We start from the raw sequence: 22736 nt of genomic DNA on the forward strand, positions 1-22736 counted from the left end.
TAGGGCGGGGCGGTCTCGTACCGGGATCCGCCCCACGGGCGCACTCGGGACCGCCGCTTCCAGCGCGGCGCCGCGGGTCCGTCCCCGCGGGGCTCCAGCCGTGTCCGCTGCTACCCCCCGGGCCGAGTGGTGCTCGTTGCCCGCCCCGCCCGGCCACAGCACACCCGCTTCCTCCGGTGAGGCGGTGCCACTCGCCCCTACTGCAGCCCGGCCCGCCCCCGCGGCGAGGAGGAGGGCTCGGGAGGGGCGGCCCCATAAAGGGTTCCGCGCGAGGCCCGGCCCTTCAGTGTCGTGAGCAGCGGAGCGGTGTGTGAGCAGGTAACGCTGCGCGGCCTGGCCTGTGCCTTTGTCCTTTTCTCCTAGGTGCGTTGTTTTCTGTGGGGGATTTGTGACTGGGTTGGTTCTTTGTTGTTGTTTTGTTTTTAATTTATGTTTTTGTCAGCGTTTCGGTAAGGAAAGCTGTGGGAGCTCGGCTGTGCCGGTCTCTTTCTATCGGGAGTGTTGCTGAACGTTTCCAGCCGCTGCGGTACCCCCGTGCCGTCACACCCCGCCGTGCTGCCTGGGCCAGGCCGGCCTAGGGGGTCCTCAGCCCCCACTGCTGTGCTGCTGGCGGCCCACGGCTGGATGTCATGGGCGGTGAGCTGGGAGGCACGCAGCAGGGAGCGCTGGGCAGGCCCGTGCCGGAGAGCTGCTGTATAGGGCTGGGCTGGGAGGTGTTGCAATAGCTGTTTAGTGACTGCTGGCTCCCAGTCCTCGCTGCAAATCAAGGAGCGTTTAAAGTTATGTGAAGCTTTAAACTGCTTGGGTTAAGTGTAGAAGGAGGTTCTTGTAGGACCTTTGGCACTTCTGTAGAGTACAAAGCCAAAGTGAAAAGGTGACAGAAGGTGAAAGTCCAGAGGAATTATTCAGGGTAATCCACCTGTTCGTGAGCTGGTTTTGCCACTGAGAGAAGGGTACTGCAGCCGTGACCAGGGAGATCTGCAGGGTGCTGTCAGCTCCTGAAGAAGCATCTGTTCCCCTATTCCAAGAGGATATATCTCAGTGGAGGCACATCTTGTGTACCTTTGTTTTCCCTCATGACAATACTGCTGCAGAGTTATTAAGCTAGTTTCACAAAACCCGTTACCATGAGAAGACTGACGTTGTCTGATCTTGTTGAAGTAGGGATCAAACCACAAAACAAGTGATGGTGGGTGGAACTGCGGCTTGAATGACTAAAAATCCTCAGGCTGTGCAAGTACTGAAAGCCAAACTGGAGTCTCCTGGCTAATGACCTGTGCCTAGCCATGGGAGTCTGAAACAGTCTTTATTTACATTGCTGTTACTGGAAAGTGGGCCCAAAATACTTTTACAAATAAACTGAGCGTGATCAAATGATGTTAAACTTTCTCTTGAGAACTAGGAAGACCTAATATGAGACAGGGTTTTATCTTCCTGCAGGACAGAATTGCCTAACTCGTTCATTTTTCAACTTACTGTACTCACATTAAGTGGTCATATGAGTTTGTGAGTTACTGAACACTGAGTCTGTTCATCTAGGTAAAGCCATTCATGGAGCTCAGTATCTGAGAGACTGTAAGTTTAGGCAAAAGGACTTGGTGCCTCTCTGTACTATCCCAGCAGTAACATACAAGAACTGGATTGTCTTGGGGAAAATGACAAGTCATAGCTCTTGCATAATTGGAGTTGAGAACCAAGAAACAGGATAATAAAAAAAAAAAGCAGAGCACTGTGTTAGAGTAGTTGAGTGGATTGTGGGGTTATTTTTTTCTTTTTGTCAAAGGACAAAGTACAGCTGGAGGGGTAGAGTTCAGATAATTTTTTTTTTGAATACTGAACAAATATCTTGGGAAACTTTGGTTGCATATGAAAACAAATGTGTCCAGTATTTATTTGACCAGCAGAAGTAAAGCTTGCCAGGAGAAAATACTGTCCATGTGTCCCTGCTTCCTTCTTCCCTGTAGAAAGAAGCTATTGAGGACTCTGATACTGCACTAATCTTAGTGCCAGCAATCTGACTTGTCGTTTTTCCAAAAAAAGAGAAACAGGGGACTGAACTGGAGCTCATGAAGACTCTAAAAGTTCCCATGTTTTGGTGGGAAGAGTTTGACCATGCTTTCAGATTTTTTTTTGTATAACTGTAATTCAAGCTCTGAATTAAGCCTGTGCTCTTAAATTTCAACTGTTACTTTTTTACTTTATCCCCAGATCTCTGTGGGAGCTGGGATTCCAAGAAAAATGCCATTTAGATTTTTTCAGGGCTTCAGAAGTGGTTGTGTGCGCAACATTAGTACCTTCAATTGTGTTGTAAAAATGCAGAATACACGTGTTAGTCATATGTGTTGGTAGTTTTTAACTTAGGTTTGTTTGTTTGTTTTTTACTGTAGATCAAGATGTCTAAAAAAATCCATGGTGGGTCTGTTGTGGAGATGCAAGGAGATGAAATGACACGGGTCATCTGGGAATTAATTAAAGAAAAGCTGATTTTTCCTTATGTAGATCTGGATTTGCACAGGTAATTGCTCTTTATGACGTTCAGCCAATTCATACTGCAGTTTGCATGTGTCATTATGCATTTCTCAAGTTTCTCTTACTACCTTATTGCTTCTCCAGCACTTAAGCGGAGAGGCTAACTAGCCCTTTTTACTCTAGTAATGCTCAAAGGTGACTCCCTGGCTGTTACCTCAAGGGCCAGTCTCATTAAGTACTGTGAAAAATGTGGGCTTGTATTTTGCTAACTCTCTCCTGGTAGTCCCTCTGGGGATTCTTCACAGCAGTAAGCAGTGAATGCTTAATAAGAAGTTCCCTCATAGTCATCATGGTTTTCATTTTCTTCTCCTGTCTTAGTTTTCCAGTACCTGGTCATCTGCTGGTTTCCTGTAGCCTAAAGAATTAGAAGCATGGGGTGTTTCAGCTATTCCCTGGCTTGAAGCCTAGCATCTGTGAACTCTGAGCAGGTTTAGAGTTTCTTGCCATCTCTGAAGACCTATCAAGAGGGTGAAAGCATGGTTGTAGGGCACAAACCCTGACATCTTTTCCTCAAAGCTTGACCTGTGCTGCTGGCAGTGTAAGCTAACTGTTGTGAATGTTCCCTGAGCCTAGGCTGTGCTCCTATACTCCCTTCTTGGAAAAGCAAATACGAGTAGCTGGTATGGCAAAAGGGGTGTGCTGTGTGTAGCATCTGGTCAAGCAGAACAAGCAGTTCCTTCTCTTTCTATCCACTAAGCTTTAATTATTAGATAGATATCCAGCAGTGTTACTTTTCTCTATGTGGAAAGAGGCCTTCAGTTGTAGCTGCTGTTATTAAACCCACAAGTCTGACCTTGTCCCCTGCTCTTTGAGTCATTTGTATGCCACCTACAGCAGGCTTTCTTCTTGCCAGTGTTGAGACCCAGACAAACAGGAACTCAGCAACACAATATATGTGCACAGTGAGGAGAACGTCTATTTTCAAAGAAGGGTAGGAGGAGACAGTGCAAACCCCAAGCTGAGCCAGCACAATGGCTAGACTCACACAGAGTTGGCTGTGCTTCAGGGCTGTCCCACACTGAGCACTCTCAGAAAGCCATTAAAACAGTGAGTGTAGGAAACGTGCTTCCTCTGTGTGTTTGAAGGAGACTATTGGCAGTTGTGCTGCCAGAGCAGGATTATGGGTCCCTTGTCAAAGCAACTTTCAATCTGAAACCTGGTGTTGCTTTGTGTGCTTCAATCACTGAAGGAAGCAAAAAATGGTACAAGAGACTTGCAATAAAGGCCTATATTCATTTGGGGATTGTGCTCTTCAAAAACAGCTGTTAGAAAACCAGGCAGAAAGTTCCATTGCTAAGAAACTCGAGAGATAGCTGAGGAGGTGCAGGCTGCTTCCTGGACTGGAAGAAAGGCTCAGCCATAAACTGAAGCTGTACTTCATACCTTCCACCAGCAGCTGTAATATCAGTACATGAGCCTGTGTTCTATTAGTGTGGGAGCTGCAGGAATGGGAGAGGAAAACTTCAGTTATGGCAGCAGAGTGCTGGAATTACAGGGTCTGGTTTCTTCCCTATTGTGAACCAATGCCCTGGGCAGTTCTGACTGTGTTTGTGGGTTTGTTACAGCTATGACTTGGGCATTGAGCATCGTGATGCTACAAATGATCAAGTGACTGTGGAAGCTGCTGAAGCCATAAAGAAATACCATGTTGGCATAAAGTGTGCTACCATCACTCCTGATGAGAAAAGAGTAGAAGAGTTCAAGTTGAAGCAGATGTGGAAGTCTCCCAATGGGACAATTAGGAACATCCTAGGTGGAACTGTCTTCAGGGAGGCTATTATTTGCAAGAACATCCCCCGATTGGTGTCTGGATGGGTGAAACCCATTGTCATTGGCCGTCATGCTTATGGGGATCAAGTGAGTTACTTCAACACTTACCTCTCTTTTCTTTCTATCTGAACAGTCTTTGTTTTGAACTAGGACTCTCACCTGGAAGTAGGTACTCACTAGTACTTTGTGCAGCACCTGGCAAGGAGCAGGAGAGCCTGTTTCATTCCTTCTTTCCTTAAAGACTGCGGATGTATAAACAGTATTCATGGGCTGTGCTTAGTTTAGACAGAACTTTACCTAAACACAGGGTGAACCCATTCCTCTAAGTTTTTTTTCCTCACTTCTGTGGAATTTTCGTCAAATGTTGATCATAGCAAAAGCAGAACAGCTGAAGTTTAGACAACACTCCTGCATGGTGTTTGTAATGGACACATTAGGCTGTAAAATGATGCAGAGAAACTGCCATTGGCAGAGGTAGTACATTTCCACAGGAAGCTATCATGTAGCATTCAGTGTAGTTGTCTTTGGGCAGTCTGGAGAACAGATGTCAGCTATATTGTTCCCTGGGTAATGATGCCTTGCAAGACAACCAAATATGACAGCAGGAGAGGCTTTCAAGGAGAGCAGCTCCTTAAATGAACGAGTAAATCCAAAACTGAGGGAGAGTTGTAAGATGGGATGGTAAAATAAGGTTTGACACTGGGGGCAAAAAAAGAAAATGTGGTCCTGCATCCTTAGTAGTATTGAATAACTGAGAAGGTCAAATAATAATAAGCAGTGGATTAAGGGGGGAGGATTAAAACCCTGCCAAAGCACAAGATTAAAACGAAAGGAATAAAGTAGAGGACATATTAGTGAGACACTTTTATAACATCAGCACATCCTATGGAACAGATTCAATTGGAAAGAAAGCATGTGGAAAAAGGATGACAGACTTCAAAGAAATGAAGCCTTAAATAGTACTGTTCAGGACAGTTGAAAAAATGTCTGACAACTTATAGAACACCAAATTCTTATGACATCTGGAAGGCCAAATCAGTAGTACTGTGGGTAGAAGTAGTTGCTTTTGTTAAGGTCCTCTATGATTTAGCCTTATTCATGAGATCAGTGTTTGTGATATGAATGGCTAGGAGGGAGAGAGGGGGAAGCTTTCTACTCAGTGGCTACAAAGCACCCTGGATACTTGTCTCTTTAAAACTTTTGTGTAGCTGCAAAAATACGTGCTCATCCACTTGATGGAGCCCAAGAATTTGAAAGTATTTTCACATGAATTGGGATAATCATTTCTAATGCAGGCAAACTCTTGAGTACTTATCTCTTGCCTCACTAGTAAGATAATTCTGAAACTGCGTGGCCAATGTAAACAGAGCCTGTTCAACACATTTATTTTAAATGCATCTCTACACATTATCCTACCCTGAGTTATCTTCATGGTTCTGTCATCCTGATAGATAAAACTATTATAAAATCATCATGGCAATTTTTTAATATTTTTTTAACAGTACAGAGCAACCGATTTTGTGGTACCTGGGCCTGGAAAAGTAGAGATGACATACACTCCAGGGGATGGAGGCAAACCAGTCACCTATCTGGTCCATAACTTTGAAAGTAGGTACTATTTCTAAGTTTTGATCAGAACTGATATTTCTTGGTTAAATTCAACTTTGAATTATTAGTCAGATCTGTCTGATGGTACAATATCTCTCTGGGAGGTAAAGCATATGGAGAAGGCCTGGATCTTTTTCATCTGTCTGGAAAATACTGAAAGTTACTTTAAACTTCCCTGAGATCAAAGCAGCACATTAAATACATAATCATACTAGGCTGGTTACTTGTCATGTTCCTTGTATAATGACTCTGGGAGTGGCATGCATGCTCTTCCCTCTCTTCAGAGGGAAACTTGCTATCTCAACAGTGCTTGATCTGAGTGGAACTATATTTGAGAACAATCCTGGTATGAACTAATACTAATTCACCAAGGTAGGTAGGGAATTTGACAAGAGTATTGCATTCTGAGTAGGCTAAAAATCTGTTTTCATAGATGCATTCACAAAGGTATTTGTATCCTGGCAATACTACTTTCCTGATGCAGGCATAGCTAGGCTCAGAAAGAGGAGTCCTGACAGTGCTAGGCTGCGTTCTGTAAAACAGATAATAAATTATGTATACCCTTTTAGAATCCAGGGTGTTTATGTAGGGGCAGGACCAAGGAAGACTTTTCACCATTAACAGATAAGACAGATGACTGATGTAAAGGTTCAGGATTTAGACCTTAATGGTGGCCTGTGTACATGAGCAGGCAATGCTTTGCTTCTAGCTATAAAGACCCAATACGTCTATGTAAACCACACAGATTCACAGTTTGTATGTATTTGGTTTGGAAAACAGGTCCCAGAACTGCTCTATTACTTAACTGAGTTGATTTCTCGCTCTTCTTGTTCTTGTTTACAGGAAACCAGATCTGTAGCACCTAGTGCTCTACAGCCTTTTATACAGTTAACCTGCTTCACTGTCAGTTCTAATATGTTTTCATTTAATAGGTGACTGGTGAGCTTGTATTGTAGATATCTGGTAGTCCTAGCTGTCTTGATGCATTCCATCACTAAGCAGAAAGCAAGGTAGTACCAGAGATAGCAGATCGCTGCTGTTGATCTGGGGAAGTTCCCTCCCTACAGATAACCAGTGTGCCAGTACACCTCCACAGTCCATAAGCAAAGCTTTTTCTGTTGCTGAAGATAATGTCTTCAACCTTGTTACTGAAACAAGAAATTTGAGTTCACAGTAGGATTGAAAGAAGCTTTTTCCTTACATGTAAATAAGCATTTGAATACAACTTTACAGCTGTTGTGTAGCTTAGTGTGAAACCATGTCTCCTGAGAACACTTCCTAGATGATCAGACCTTCTGCCCTTGACTCACTAAGGGGTGCAAGGGAACAACATGTATTTCCATTAGTAACAGTAGTTCCATTCCATGCCAATACCATCTTTAATGACCTTGCTGTTACTGCAAGCAGATAAATCTGCCCTAGCTTTTCCCTTCTTTCTCTTGCATGCATGTCCATCTAGTAGTTATCTGGAGGTAAGGACAAATGGCTATTGGAAAGGTTTTTGTTTTGATTTTTCCAAAATAAAACAGATGTGGAGTGTTTCCAGAGCGAAGACCACTGATGAAGGCCCAACAAATAATAGCAGTGGTGGTAGAAAGATGATTGAAATGAAGAGTATATCTGCTCTTCACTAGAAACACAAGAAGCTGTTCTCTGTCAATGACAGAGCTTTACTGTGAAGTCCTACATCCATCCTGCTTTTGTCCATCTCCAGCCTTTCACGTGATCTAAATAATGATTTCCCCCAAACGAGCTGGGCAGTAAGTTTATGCATGCTTCTAGCACATCTGCATAATACTGTGTAAGTTATGTGAATATTGATAATCCTTCAGAGCCTTCTCAAGACTTTACTTTGAACTTAGACGAGTGTTAAGTTCTTCCTGTAACTTGCTGGAAGTGAGCCTGAGAAAGTAATGGAAATCTGAAGGCACAAGGAACCTGACATGAACAAGCTCATTTTTAGCTTTGACTGAACTGCTGCTTCAATGGAAAATAATTTCTATTTATTCCATTACTAGAAATTCAAACATATTTGCTCCTGTCAGGTTTTGCTTCTTAAATGTGGATTAGGTAGAAACTTCTTAGGAGTATTCAATGTTAAGGTGTACTTACTTAGCTGTAAAACAAAGCATCTTACGTATCCATGCATTGCAGGACTGTCCCAGCTTTGAGCTGGTAGTGCAATGTCCATCTTTCCTTGAAAGAACCTGCCTATATCAAGATACCTGGAAGTTAATGCTAGCCTGCCTGTCAAAGTATGCTATGAGGGGACTGGCAAATCCTTAACAAAAACTAAACCTAGTTGAATCCTGTCTGTTCTCCTTCTGCTAACAGGCTGTGGTGGTGTAGCCATGGGAATGTACAATCTTGACCAATCTATCAAGGATTTTGCCCATAGTTCCTTCCAAATGGCACTATCTAAAGGCTGGCCCCTCTACATGAGCACCAAGAATACCATCCTGAAGAGATATGATGGCCGCTTTAAAGACATCTTCCAAGAGATCTATGACAGGTAATTGTGGTTGTGTACTTCCTACCACAGTGCATCAGTCTGTAGTAGAAACATATCCAGTCTTGTGAGCTTTTGCAGTTAATTCAGCATTTTCAAACACTTGGCAGTAATGGCAAGATCCCTGACCCTTTCTGTCAGTTTCCCTTGTCCCACAGTACATAGGAGTCCCACAGCACACAGTACTTAAGGATTTGCTACACCTGGCTATGCTGTTCATCTCTCCTAACAGCGAACCACAGATTCTCTATGGGTTCTCCCACAATTCTGAACAGATTTGCATTGGCTGTAACAACTGAGGAAGAAGAAAAGAGCAAAGATGATGAAAATTCTTCTGGATTTTGTTTTGTTTTAAATATTATCTCCATATACCTCACTGTGCACACTTGCTTGCACAAACTGCGCATTGTGTTTTAATCCATATATCAGGGCCTTCCAATTTTTGTTTTTCAGAGAATACAAGTCCCAGTTTGAAGCCAAGAAGATCTGGTATGAACATAGGCTCATTGATGATATGGTTGCTCAAGCCCTGAAATCTGAAGGAGGCTTTGTCTGGGCCTGCAAGAACTATGATGGGGATGTGCAGTCTGACTCTGTTGCACAAGGTATGAGAAGTTCCCTGTGTATGCTTGAGAAAACTCAATAGCGGTTTCTTATGGTGTTCTGTCATATCTTATGTAATGGCCAAGAAGTGGTGCTAGGTCTTGGGAGTTACATTTCATACCTGTGGCCAGTCGTGGAGCTACGAAGTAGGCAACTAATTTGATTTCACTTTGACAAAGAAGTTCCACTGAATGCAGGCCACATATTTAGTTGTACTCCTTTACCAGATGTCAGTATAATAACTGATAGCCTTTCTGTTCTAATGGTTGATCAGTGGTGAGAGTACTGGCAGGTGCTATACAGATAAGCAAGATAACTTTGAAGACCTAAAGCTAACTGTCATATGTTAAATGTCATAGATTTGTAGTGCTTGACCAAAATCCTGTGTAATCAAACTGCCCAATGCCAAAACAAATTAGAGATGCAGATACCCACAGGGTAAGATGTGGCTTTATGTGATATGTTCTTTCTTAAGTTAAGGATAGTAAATTGCCTTTCATGGAACAAAGATGTGTTGGATTGCTGTTCAGAGCTTTCAAACACGCGTATCTCTGAAACCTGCAGGGTTAGAGGTGGCATGAATGTCTGATTCCTCCAGCTGACTGTTCCTTTCACTGGAGCAGGTGCTGATGTGGAATAGGTTCATTTCCTATGTCTTCTGTGAGATAGCAACTGGCAGCCCAATGGTACTTGCTTAGGATTCTCTGTTCTTAAATAAATAAATAAAACCCATCCAGCAAGTTAGGTGGGAATATTCATGTTCTTGAAATGGGGCAGAGTATCTACATACCTATACCTTGTGGCTCAGCAGCACTGTTCATCTGAGCAATTTGGAAGTTTCAGAACAAGTCAGTTAGTTGCAGCAGCTCTGCTGTTCAGGAATACTGGCAAGCAGAGTTTACAAAACTCTCTCATGGCAGAAATAAGGGGAATGTAGATGAGCGCTCTGTTGAGAAGATTGAACTATGTATTCTGTAGGTTATGGCTCTCTGGGCATGATGACCAGCGTGCTAATCTGCCCTGATGGCAAGACTGTTGAAGCAGAAGCTGCACATGGCACAGTTACTCGTCACTACCGCATGCACCAGAAAGGCCAAGAAACCTCCACTAACCCCATTGGTGAGCTTCCTGTCAGTGATATCTACACATGAAAATGCAGGTTTGGAATAAAAATCTACATCCTTTCGCGAGAACCTAGCACCGCAGAACAGTTCACACTGGTAGTTCACAATGCACTTGCCTTTTGTGGAGACACCCAGAGCAGAATCAGGCTGGAATGGAGTGCAAGCAATAAGCTTGATAAAACCTGGCCTATGAGACATACTGTCATTCTTCTGCAAGTGATGGACTTATAGCCACACTGATCTTACAGTTCTTTACTGTTTTGGGTTTTTTTTTTGCTTTTTATTTTACTACCATCTCTGATGGTCAAAAAAATCCACCAGCCATCTATCAAACTGTGTATGTTCTTCAAGTATAGATTAACCTAGAATGGCATGTGAGAAAAAGATAAAATGTAATGTAATACTAGAAAGAAGACGTACCCTTTTGTCATAAGGACAGATTTCTGTGTGATCATGAGTCTTACTACAGGTCTTTCCAACTTGGGAAGGAACAAAATGAAGTGTCAGGCACAAAGGGAAGATTTCAGGAGTCAGTGAGTAGTTTGAGTTTTGCTTTTCTTTAGAGCTGCACAAATATCAACGCCTAATGCCTACTTGAAGATAGGAAGTCTGCTGTGGAAAACACCTAACTTTCTTCTGTTTTCAGTGTTTTAGTGAAAATATATGTATATACTTAATGTACCACCTAAGTTTAGTACAATGTCCTAGGAATCTTAGAAGGAACAGAGTAATCTAGTGTTCTCTCTCAGCCTCCATCTTTGCCTGGACAAGAGGACTAGCTCACAGAGCTAAATTGGACAACAACACTAGCCTCAAGACCTTTGCAACTGCCCTGGAAGAAGTGTGCATTGAGACCATTGAATCAGGTTTCATGACGAAGGACCTTGCTGCTTGTATCAAAGGCCTGCCTAAGTAAGTGCATGAAGTGTAAATCAGTTATGCTTGGCAGGGAATTTGCTTACTTGTTTTTTCTGGAAAAACATTTGTTGGGAAGCTATTTTAGTGTATATGGTGCAGAATTGCAGGAGTTTGGTCACAGAACAGGGCTCTTCTGTAGCCAGTGCTCTACAAAGGGAACATGAAATACTCCCTGCACCAAGAACCTTCATCTAGGCTCTTCTGTCTGTGCTACTGTGGCAAACACTTGGCAGAGGGAAAATAAAAGTATAAAGGGTTTCCTTGCTATTCCTCTTTCTTTCTTTTTAACATGCTGCATTTATTGGTTGGAACTTTTCCTACCCATTAATTAGGATGGAGACCTATCTCACTGCAAGATACACCTAGCTCCCTCTTTTCTGGGTTCTTTTCACAGAATGATAAATAGGTTGACTGTGGTGGTTTCAGAGGCAGGGCTCAAACCTCTTTGAGCAGTCTTCCCCTTCTTTGAGAACTGAACTGCATTATAACTATTGTCTGTCTTGTTTTTTCCCCCCTCAGTGTCACACGTTCTGACTACCTGAGCACCTTTGAATTTATGGACAAGCTTGCTGCAAACCTGAAGGGGAAGCTGGCCTCTCTCCCCAGACTTTAAGGCCTGAGATCCACTAAGAAATTCCCACTTAAACTGCAGTCTAAGTGGCACTACATCACCATTGTGTAACATTTCAGATACTTGACAAAATTGAACGTGTAAACTTTAAGTGTTTAAAGTATACTTTTTTTTCTTAAACCTCTCGAGCTGCTGGGCTATACCTTCCTTTGCTAAGCAGCTGAATGTAACAGTATTCAAGCTCAGCATGGACCTAGATTCCTTATGTCATTCAGAGCAAACTTGAGGTTCCTCTTATGACTTATGATCTCGTTCTTCTCAAACTGAAAGCCAGTCTGTGTCACATCTCTGGTCAAACCAGCAGTGACTTACTATCCAACATATCTGAGAAATCAGAACTGTCCTTATTGCTCCAGTACTATCTACAAAGTATAAATGAGCTCACAGGATTGTGACAGCTCTACTACAGCCCCTCTTTCTTAATGTACCTTTTAGTGCCAACTACAGCACAGTATCCTGATAACAAGGAATTTGTTAAATCAAAATTAGCATTTGAGAAAAAGCACTTAGTAAATGCTGGCAACAAACCCTATAGGCTAAGAGCCTAATAAAATTGCAGCAGTATCATAAATGCAGGCTATGCATTTATTCCTCCTGAGTGGATGTGAAACATAGGAACTGTTCTGTCTTCCTCCTCCTGTGCACTTCATTAAGGTGCAGAATGTTTCTTCAGTTGTCTGAGGTATCACATACACTTACTGTGATACAGCATCAGCTTATGACTGTGAAGAACTGTTCCATCCTTTTTCTTTTTTTAAAGAATGGTTTTGTTCAGACTAAAATAAAAGCCAACTAACATTCTTTATGCTTGCATTTCCTTTGTGTGATTAGGAGCAATGGGGAAATTCTGCTTCAGAAACAGAACTGGGTAACTTTCAGGACAGTCATCGCATACTGGGACAGAGAGAATGTGATGTAAATGTGAAATAATTTCTCTCCCTTCTCAGAGCAAAGTTTTAATTTGTTGTGGCTTATGGTAATGTCAGCTGCCCTGTGATGGCAAGCATCAGGTACCAAACAAGAATTTGAAGCTGTCACTTCCTTTGATACTTTCTCTTGGGAATGATGGGAATGCTTTAACTCTGTGTAGGTATAACAAAGGGCTGGCTGCCTACCTCTTTGAAGGGCCACAGCTGGCACTCAAGCCCTTGAAACCAGTGGGTCACTTACTGATTTTTGTGGGGCCTTTCTGTCTGACCTGGGGGAGCACTTTATAAAGTTTGTACATTAAATACTCTGCCCAAAGAGGTCAGGGGATAGGTGGCACAAGATTTATATTTATTATCTATATAGCAGACTTTATTTACTCTTTAAAAAAGCTATACAGAACATTAGATACATTGTAATTAAAGATACAGAAGCATGAATGTATGGGCTACATGTGCAACTGCTACATCACTTCTTGCTCCTTGTCTCCCATTGATGTTAGCTTGCTTGCCTTGGCTCTGGAACATTCTAAAGGAAGCCATTCTTCTTTGATATTCTTGGTCAGTTTTTTGGACCTCTTCTTCTTGGTTTTGTAAACAGGGGAGTGGAGGAACTCTGTGTTTGTAAATGGATCACCTCGCCTCAGTTTGCTGTGGAACCAGAAGCATTAGATTAAACCACCAAGAGATTTCTTGAACATACACAATTTCAGTCTTTAAAGTTTCTGGATTTACAATTGCTTTGTGAAAAAATGCAGCTACTTGCTTTGGTACTCAAATCCACTAGAAAAAAGCAAATACCAATCCAACCTGCTCATGGGGTTTGGTGGTATCACACCAATGGCTAGCTAAGGTCCACCACACTGCCCTTCCACCGCCAGCCCAACCGCACAGGGGGAGAAAGTATGATGAGAAAAAGCTCATGAGTTAAGTTCAGGGAGATCTTTCCCCAGCTACAGACACAGGCAAAACAGACTCAACATAAAGGAGATTTAGGCAATTTAGCGCTACTAACAGATTAAAGCAGTAAGTACTTAAAAACACCTTTCCTGCTGCTTTCCCCCTCATACCTATTTCTTTGAGCAGCACAGGGTAACGGGGCCATGGTTAATCCAACACTTTGTGTCCACCACTCCTTCACAGTCACTCTCCTTGATCCAGCATGGCATCCCTCCTAAAAGATGCTGTCCTTCCCAAACTGATCCTATGTGAACTTCCCACAGGCTGCAGCTCTTCAAGAACTGCTCCAGCATGGGTTCATACCAGAGCATAGTCTTTCAGCAACAAACTGCTCTAGCGCAGGCACAACAGGCAGCTGCCCCTCTATAAGCTCCTCACAGGCTGCAATTCTGGCTTAGAGTTTGTTCTTGTGTGGGTTCCTGCTGTGGACTGCAACCTCCTTCAAGCCTGCTCTGCCATGGGCTGCTGAATGGCTTTGTGCTCCAGCATGGTACCCCATGGGCTGTAGGTGACTCCACCATGGGCCTCTCCACAAGCTGCAGGGGAACCTCCCCCTCCTTCACTGACCCCAGTGCCTACAAGGCCTCTACATTTTCTGTCATCTCTCTTAGCTCCTGTGTCCTGTATTTTATCCTCACACAAATCCCTTATTAGCACAATGTACCACATAGGCGGACTTGCTAAAGGTCTGTTTGTTTGGTGAAGGAAATAACATCTTTGACAGCTTGCTAACAGAAGCCTACGCACAGTAAGGTTAATGTGTATTTTTCACTTAACCACACTGTGGTAAAGAGGAACTCAGAGAAACACAAAGAGTAGGAGGGACTGGAAGACCAACAAAGTAACAGAGGTTTTAACCCTATACACTGAAGGAGTGAGAGCAGAGCATAGGTTGCAGCATAGGAAAAGTCATGGAATGAATAGTTTAATCCCCACCGGTTGAGGTTCGGCTCTCTGTAGCAGGCTGGGTCCCGTCTCCGCCTAGATGCACGTTCTGGTAATTCTTCCAAGCCGGGGAGGAGAGATGGAGTCTTGGCATTGGTCAAGTCCTGTAGTGGCCTGATCTCTAAAAAGACATATTCACAGATGAAGTGATCAAAATGTTTCCAAATGAATTCCAAATATCCTTAGTTAGAAGTTTGGCTTCCAAATGTCTGCATTACCAGGTTTCTCTGAACAGTGCCTAAATCTGAATCTAATCATATCACCTCTAAAATCAGGTGACCATTTTTGTTCCAAAATCCTTGCAAACGAGCTCAATAATCAAATCAGGCTTCTCACTCAAAAATATAGGTCTTCAATATTAGAGATATCATTTGGCTCAAATGTAGTAGCCCCTTTCTGCAAAATGGGAGTTGACAATTCTACTGTCCAGTGGACAGCCTGTAGAAAGCAAGCTTAAGGCACCCAAACAACCTAGGAGACTTCCAGCAAGGCTTTCCATCATGCAGGACCCTGCCAGTGTTTACTGTAGCTTTGAAGGTGACATCAGCCAAAAAGGCCCTACAAAGTACAGCTTACATGTATACAGAACAGCCTGTTTGTAAACAGCTACAGGAAAGAAAAAATCCCCACACAGCTCCACCTAACTCTTCACAGAATATCCAGTAGCATTAAGATCCTAAAAAGAGTCAGCTTAACTGCTGAACTACTGTTACCAACTACAGGATACACTCTTCAAATCCCTCGGAAAACTAAAAAAGACAGGAAAGACAGGAATAATTAGAGAAAAAAAAGGAAAAAAACCAGCTCAAAAAAAACCAACAAAATTAAGCTGTATCTTCAATGAAAATTCTTCAAAAGTTGAAAAGTTAATGCTGCAAGGATTCAGACTATTCCTCATGAAAACCTCACTCACACTCCATGCCACAATAATGCTGATAAATGGGCAGGGCTAGCATCAAGTTACATTTTTCAGAGATCAGTTTTCAAAATAGACAAGCATGTCCCATGGACAACACAGTGGGAAAAGAAGGGACTCAGAGGACATGCTTTTAGCATTTTCCCAAAGTTCATGCATGTAAGAGGAATCTGAAGGTCTTAAAGGAATGCTAGTACACTACATACAAATGCAGTCACAGGAATGACTGGTCAGCTTAAGTGAAAGAGTAAATGCACACTGATCTTTATGTCTAAAAAACACAAGAGTAGAGGATCAGAAATATATGCATTATCTGCACAGTCTTTAGTATTTTCCCCCAAATACAGGTGTCCCCCACACCCTGCCACCTACCAGGTTTGTGTGAAGGTGAACTCTGCAAACAATGTTTAAAACTTGACGCAACCAGGTTGCTTTCCCTAGATACTTCTTCTACACTCCTTTCTTGAAATAGCAGAGAGGTTTCTGTCCAAAGAGAGGATTTTTTTGGAGTTCCGTTGCCTTTGGTCTCTGAGTTTTTGGAAACTGGTAGATCTGTAAGCCCAGAGCTGACGGGCAGATCTGCAGAACAGATCACAGAGGACTCAAGGCTCTGTGAAAGGTCCAGAAGTTTATTTCTGAGTTGTATGTCAGCTATCTGCTCTTCCAGGGAGACATCCAGCTCAGACAGCAGATTGGTAGGGCCAGAGTGTTTCCCAACTAGTACAATTTGCTTTGACACAAGTTCTGTAGAACTTTCATGGATGACGCCAGCACCGCCGCTCTGTTTGGCTACTGAATCAGTCTGCGGAGGAGTGGAGGTTTTTCTCTTCTTTCGAGGTTTTGGTCTGCAATCACCTTTTTCCAAAGAATCAGTGTTGACAACTTTAGTTTGCTCCTTTTCTTGAGGGTTCTCTGCTTGTTTTTTATTGTTCTGAGCAGCTACCATCCTCTGAACTCTAGGAATTTTGCTAACTTTGCTCCCAGGAATACACCTGGATGGTACCATTTCATTCTTTTCAAAATCTGCCTGGACACAACCCAAGTTTCCTGTCAGGTCCAAAGGATAAACAAAATAAGTCCTCTTTTTGCATTTATCTAGTAAATCCCTTGTGCCTCCTTTAGATGTTCCTTGAACAAATGGCTCAAAATTATCTTCATTTTTCAGACCACTACAACTGCTTTCTGTGACAGTCTTCCTCCTGCTTATCTGGCTGCTTTTACATTGCTCTTCAGCTTTGGCCTCTGGTATTTTCTCCATGTTGACTGGCAAATTCTCCTCCAAGTCATTTATTTGACAAATTACTCTAGTTTTTCTATTGGTTTTCTGTCTGGTCCTCTTTGTGCTCACATTTGACGAGTCTTCCTGTAAAACACATGCACTTGAAGTTCCATCCCTCAACAAAAATAAGTTCTGCAGATCGCAATCGTCTGAGGGAACTTTAGGACTTGAGACAGTACAAACTGGGCTTTTTAACATGCTGCTCTCCATGCTTTGGAACTCAACAGTTCCATCTTTCTTAACTTGCACTAAGTCACCACTTCCAAAATTACTCAGCTGTGGTGGATTCATCACGTATGTTCTTCTGATTCTGACATTATTAGGAGAATGAGAACACTGCTCCACACCAGAGCCTCTGTTCTTCCTGTCCAGAGCTCCAACACAGCCAACAGCCTTCTGCCTCACATCTGAAGCCTCTGACCCACTAGGCAATGTTGCAGCTTCTGAAAAAATAGGCTTCTTTGCATTTTGAGTGTTCTCTTCGCTTTGGAGTATATCAGGTCCATTTTTTGCATTGGTCTTAATCACATTTGTTTTCTTTTTTCCCGCACTTGCTTTTTTAACAGTCTTCTTCTCACCAGTTTTACAGTTAACTTTATTTTTAATCTTTACAGGAACAAACTCAATGTCTCCACTATAGCTGGGATCTACTTCAACACTACACCCAGTTTCTTCAGCCTGTGACTGATCACAAAAAGCTTCTGTAACTGGAAATTTTCTACTGGGACTAACAGAAGCTTCAGTGGGTGAAGCCAGTGAGCTGGGAGATTTCAGCTGTGGCTGTGTGTTGCTCTCACTGAAGCTGCTGCTATCCTTTGCAATACCACACCAGGTTGCCCGAGTTGAACTGACATGTGGGATGGTATCCACACTTGAAGACCGAGTGCTTGTTGCAAACCAAGTGGAATGTTTTCTCCTCTGCGTAACATGCCCTTGTGAGAGACGATCACAGAACTGCTTCACCATCTCATCTTCATATGGAAGTGGATGACTTTCCCAGGCGAGTGGTGACAAACTGTCAAGATTTTGTTGGGTGGCACACAAGGACTCTGTTAGAAAGACAAAATTCATTCTTAAGTCTCAGAAACATAGCAAGCAAAAGTCAGCTTTATCAGTAACAGTAAGAAATATGCCCTGCAATCCTACCACAAAACCAGAAGATAGGAAAAGCATGATTTTTATTCCACAGACTCCACAAACTCACCACAGCAACAGAATTGCACAGTTTTGGTCAGAATAAAGGCAATCTAAAGCAAGATCCCTTAATCAGCCCTGATATATAGGGACGCTCACAATCAATGTGAGTTATTACTCACACGAAAATCCACATGAACAGGAGCTGTGTACCCAATTGCCTTCCAAGGAATTGCACTTTCAGGCACTTGTGAAAACCTTACGTAAGCACAGTGCCTATTACCCAGGATGTCTGAACAGTAGTCTTGAGAAACTGTAAATATGTCAGCTATTCCCACTGAGACATCTCATCCTGGGATACCCACAGATCTTGCAATGTCAGTGTCATTGAAATTTACACTAACAGTAATTCAGAACCACTGGAGCTATAGCTACAAGCTAAGGGGAGCTATGGCAGTACATACATGCCACATCATACCAGAACAACTACTGAAGATGCACTTACCACTGAAGAGGCAAGAGTCAAGAAAAGCCTCTTGTGATTCTGTTCTTTCACTCTGGTTCTTTCCATTTTCTTTCTGGTGAGACTGAGGCTTCCAAGCAGACTGTGGTGGCAAAGCATCTTTAGAGACAACAGACAAAGTTTCCAGGGTGTTATCAGGAGCACATCTCTGAAGATCTAATGAGGACTTCTGTACTGCTGTGGAGCTGCCACTTTGCTGTCTCAAATCACTTGACTTCGAAATGGGCACTCTCAGTGGCATTGTTGCAGTGCTGGTGAGAAAGAATAACAGCAATGGAGCATGTTCCACACTTACAACATGCTAAAAAATGTCCAACAACACAGCTTTCATCTCTCTAAAGCCACTACACTGAAATACATTTCTGAAGGCTTCAGATGCTGAAGAACACACACTGCCTGAGCAGGATACATTTTTCACTTTACATGCAAATACAATTCACAAGGAAAGCGTACCTCTACATATTGTAGAAGCAGGAAAAAAAACACAGAGGCAAAAGGGAAGTACAGCCTTTTTCCATGTAACTACACACATACTTAAGTATTCTTATAGAAGAAGATCATAGGAGTACATCATTAGCAGAAATAGCATCTAACTGTTTACAATAGCTACAATTAAATGATCACAGCTGTAAATTCAAAGGACAGGGTAGATCCTTTGGAGGAAAGGCCATCTGTGTGAGGCAACGTGGGCTGGGAAGGAAATCTCTCCAGCCATAAAGACACAAAGCTTATCTGAAAGTGATGCGTTTTCGAAGGAGAAAAAAGGGTAAGCTCACGTAAAAAAAAAAAAAAAAAAAAAAAAAAAAAACTTGACACTAGGACAAATATGACAAATGGCAGCAGAAAGGCAGGTTAACGTGAGCAGGAATGGTTTATAGATGACAAATCATGAGAAACAAACAACTGGACACACACATAAAACACAAGAGCCATTTCAACATCTGACTTTAAGGCTAACCTCAGAAGATGACCATCCATGACATCACCAGCCCAGCTATCTTCAGTCATGCTGTACTTCTGGCCATTAGACAGGGACAGAGGAACTGTCCAGAACTGGAGAACAGATAAATAGAAAGGGACTTTAAATTTCTTGCAGTCACCTTGTACAAATGCCTGAACACAGCAGCAGCTCAGTTTCACTCAGGAGAGTGTAAAAAACTGACAGTGACCCTATTCCACTTAAAACTGCACACCCAGAGGTCCTGTCCTCCCACTCCAAGATTTCAACAGAACTGCATCCCCCTGGAGAAGGCAGTTTATCCAACTCTCAAGAGCACATAAGCTATAATGACCAAGGCCTATGCCTGCAACTTCCAGGTTTACTAAAAGCCATTTGCTGCGTAAATTTATGCAATGAGTTGCAGCAGAATCACATTCATCCTTCAAAGGCAGAAGAACTAGCTTAGATAATCCGAGACTAGGAAGTAGGAAGATCCACATACAATACACAAGAGCATCAGACTAAAAACAACAATGCAGACAGAACATTTCAAGTAAGCTAAGAAAAATGGCAAAACTGTTCAAAACTGAATTTAGCAGGAAACAAACACGGTCTCCTTTCCAGTACAAGCAGCAGCAAGCTGACATTTCCCACTGCTTACCTCAGAAAGCCGAGCCGTTTTAACTGATTCCACAATGTTTTCTAGTTCTTTTACAATGTTATTCTACGTTGAGGAAACACAAAGAAATAATAAAAGTATTACATCAAAATATCTGTTTCAACAAGGATACTGGCAGACATAAAAAATCATGGCTCCTCTTGGGAGAATGTAGCTTAAAAGAAAGAATATACACGTAAATGGAGACTCATTTCAGATTCAGAAGATATGGAAAGTACCAGTGACAGTTCACACAGCCCTCCCAAGGCAGAGGTGCTAGTGCTGCCCACCCTCTGACAACACCATTAGTGTCATACCAGGAAGCAGAGCTTGTTTCGCAGAAAAGCATTCTGGAAGTGGCACTGTTCCAACTCCATCTGCAAGATGACCTTCTCCTTGGCAAGCCGCTGTGCATTAGCTTTCTCTGCATTGAGGGCCAGTGCCAGTGCTTTGTTGTTGTGCTTTAAGGAAACTTTAATAATGGAGGAGTTATCTGTAAGCAAGAGAAGCACCACAATGAGTCAGCATTCAAGGCTTCATCCATGCCTTTCTCCTCCCTTGTCATGCTTCCTTCTCTTCTCAGGTTAGACCTCCCTTAGGCTCAGATATCTAAAATTCAACATATCTCTACACAAAGTCAGCAGTATAATTCATTCTCATATGGTGGTAGTTATGGAATTCTACAGCAAGCAGCAAGGAAGAATTCTCATAATAACCTGAAACACTTTAGATGCAGACATCTTCTCTGTTTTCAGATGGAGAAACTCAGTCAGTAACCTATCTTTCAATTCTTAATGAATGATAGTATGGCTTAGGACTTCTGAAAGTCTGCTATAGCTCTTGGTCCTCATCTCAATCCAAAAAGGAGAGACAGCTACTTTCCTTTGTAGTATGCCTTGAGCAAACTTCAAACCATCTTTCCCAATTTCGTGATATATAAATGGGAGTAACAGTAATATTTAATTTTATGCACCATTTCCCCTATAAATCCAGTTGGACTAGCTTCTGCAGTGGCATGTATAAATATTAGAACACTTCCTCCATTTACTTCTGTTGCTTGGAACCTAATACAGACCCTGAGGACTCAGCTGCCCAGAGAGAGTTGTCCAGTGCCACCAGAGATGCTCTCCAGCAGCGTGCAACTTCCCCAGCTGCTGCTTTAGAGGTGCCAGCTCTCTTCCATGGGTTCTGTGTTTTACTTGCCAGTCACATATCCCTCAGACAACTGTGGACACTTCAAAGGGCATCGGACACTCATTTGCAAGGGTACCGAATCCTCTAGAAACCCAAAGGCTGTTAAGGAGTTGTTAACTATAAGCTCTGGCTGAGAGACTGCACCCCACCCCTGGACACTGTTCCAACAGACCCTACAAACACACTGCAAGACAAAACACACTCACTAATGATTTTCGTTTTGATTTTCGACGCGAGTGAGGCGTTCAGCTTGGCAGTCCTCAGGACACCGTTTTTCTTCTCCCGCATCCGCTCCCTTACGTCGCTCAGGCCGAAGGATGATTCGGAGGCTTTCCGATGCGCCATGGCTGGAGGGAGGGACAGCGAGCAAGGTTAGCGCGGCGCACTGCCCGGCACCAAGTACCGCCCGCAGCGTAACTCCGCCAAAGACGAGATGCCGCCCCGCCGCCATCAGGGCGAAGCCGCGGTGCACGGCCATCGCCCGTTACACCCCACTAAGCCCTCCGTCGAACCCCCCGGGCCAGCGAACCCACCTCACCTCCCCTCGGCTCTCCGCCGGCGGAACGGCAGCCCCTCGCCGCGCCTGCGGAAGGAAGGCGGCAGGAACGGCGGCCGTACCCGCTGGAGACGTTAGAATTCAAACTGGGTCGCAGACCGCCCTCCTCCCGCCCCGCCCCGCGGAGGGCGGGCGCTGCTCCGCAAACGAAAGCCCGCAGCTCCGCGCGGGGGCTCCGAAGAGCTGGGCTGTGCCGCGGTACCCTCCTTCCAACGCAAGTAGTCCGAAAGGATGTATTCCCCCGCCCCCCAGTATATATATATTTTAATGTTCGATGCATGACAAATTCCTAAACCTGATTTCACGAATTTTATTAATCATACAGTTCAGCATTAGGGTACAGTAAAAGTGGACAAATCAGAAACAAAGACCCTTTTCTACACAGCCTTATTTAAACAGTGTAATTCCATGCCCTGTGACATTGCAGATGGCAATTATTCAGGTTTCAAAATGTGATTGGACATGTTTCTGGCAGTAACAGTAAAGCAAGGGCCAGTAGCTGCCAAGACAGCAACACCTTTTGCCTATGTGGGGCCTATGCTACAAATGGAGAATGGGGAAATAACTGAGAAAGTTCAAGTAGTTGCAGCAGTAAGCATTAAGACTTTTCCCCAAGCATGCACTATTAGCTCCTATTTTTTTGTTTTTCCTTTAAAAACACAAGCACAGTAGTATTATCCTCCCTGCCCTGCGATGATACAGAAGCATTTCTTGCTTTTAGGGAAACACCAGAGATCAGCTCACCTCAGGGCTAGGGACTAGCCTCATTACAGGAATATCACTTTTTTTTCCCCATTACTTTTATCCTCACCATGTAATAGAAATGGAGTTTGGCTAGTAGAACCCAGGGTCAGTCCTGGCATGGCTACATTCACTTTGTAAAGGTAATTTTGCATATTAACCTAGGTGTACAAGCAGATAATCCTTGGATAAGTATAATGGAAGGAAAGACAGGTAATAGGATGGCATTCTTCAAAGAAGAGCAAATAGCAGCAGCCCTGCTGGGAATGGGA

General features: G+C 43.2%; 2 protein-coding genes across 3 annotated transcripts; one reads left to right on the forward strand and one right to left on the reverse strand.

Annotated features, from left to right (window-relative positions):
* The first annotated feature begins 215 nt into the window (after positions 1-215).
* On the forward strand, positions 216-11924 carry IDH1 (isocitrate dehydrogenase (NADP(+)) 1). Of its 2 annotated transcripts, XM_065750388.1 has the most exons (9): positions 216-318; positions 2388-2515; positions 4095-4386; positions 5802-5907; positions 8242-8419; positions 8870-9021; positions 9998-10138; positions 10893-11055; positions 11581-11924. In XM_065750388.1, the coding sequence occupies exons 2-9, from the start codon at positions 2394-2396 to the stop codon at positions 11672-11674; spliced, it is 1248 nt and encodes a 415-aa protein (XP_065606460.1). In that variant the 5' UTR covers positions 216-318; positions 2388-2393; the 3' UTR covers positions 11675-11924. The 2 variants fall into 2 exon arrangements, with proteins under 2 accessions (XP_065606460.1, XP_065606461.1); XM_065750389.1 differs by lacking the exon at positions 216-318 and having other exon boundaries at positions 2367-2515.
* A 996-nt stretch (positions 11925-12920) lies between these two features.
* On the reverse strand, positions 12921-21716 carry SGO2 (shugoshin 2). The gene is made up of 9 exons (XM_065750420.1): positions 21701-21716; positions 21374-21514; positions 20291-20466; positions 19977-20039; positions 19334-19428; positions 18358-18626; positions 15812-17767; positions 14515-14644; positions 12921-13269 (listed from the first exon to the last, which is right to left on the reverse strand). The coding sequence occupies exons 2-9, from the start codon at positions 21510-21512 to the stop codon at positions 13083-13085; spliced, it is 3015 nt and encodes a 1004-aa protein (XP_065606492.1). The 5' UTR covers positions 21513-21514; positions 21701-21716; the 3' UTR covers positions 12921-13082.
* Positions 21717-22736: the final 1020 nt, after the last annotated feature.

The sequence above is a fragment of the Cyrtonyx montezumae genome, unplaced genomic scaffold, assembly GCF_038088225.1.
Source record: "Cyrtonyx montezumae isolate F1298 unplaced genomic scaffold, pur_monq_1.0 scaffold_7, whole genome shotgun sequence".
Lineage (NCBI taxonomy): Eukaryota > Metazoa > Chordata > Aves > Galliformes > Odontophoridae > Cyrtonyx > Cyrtonyx montezumae.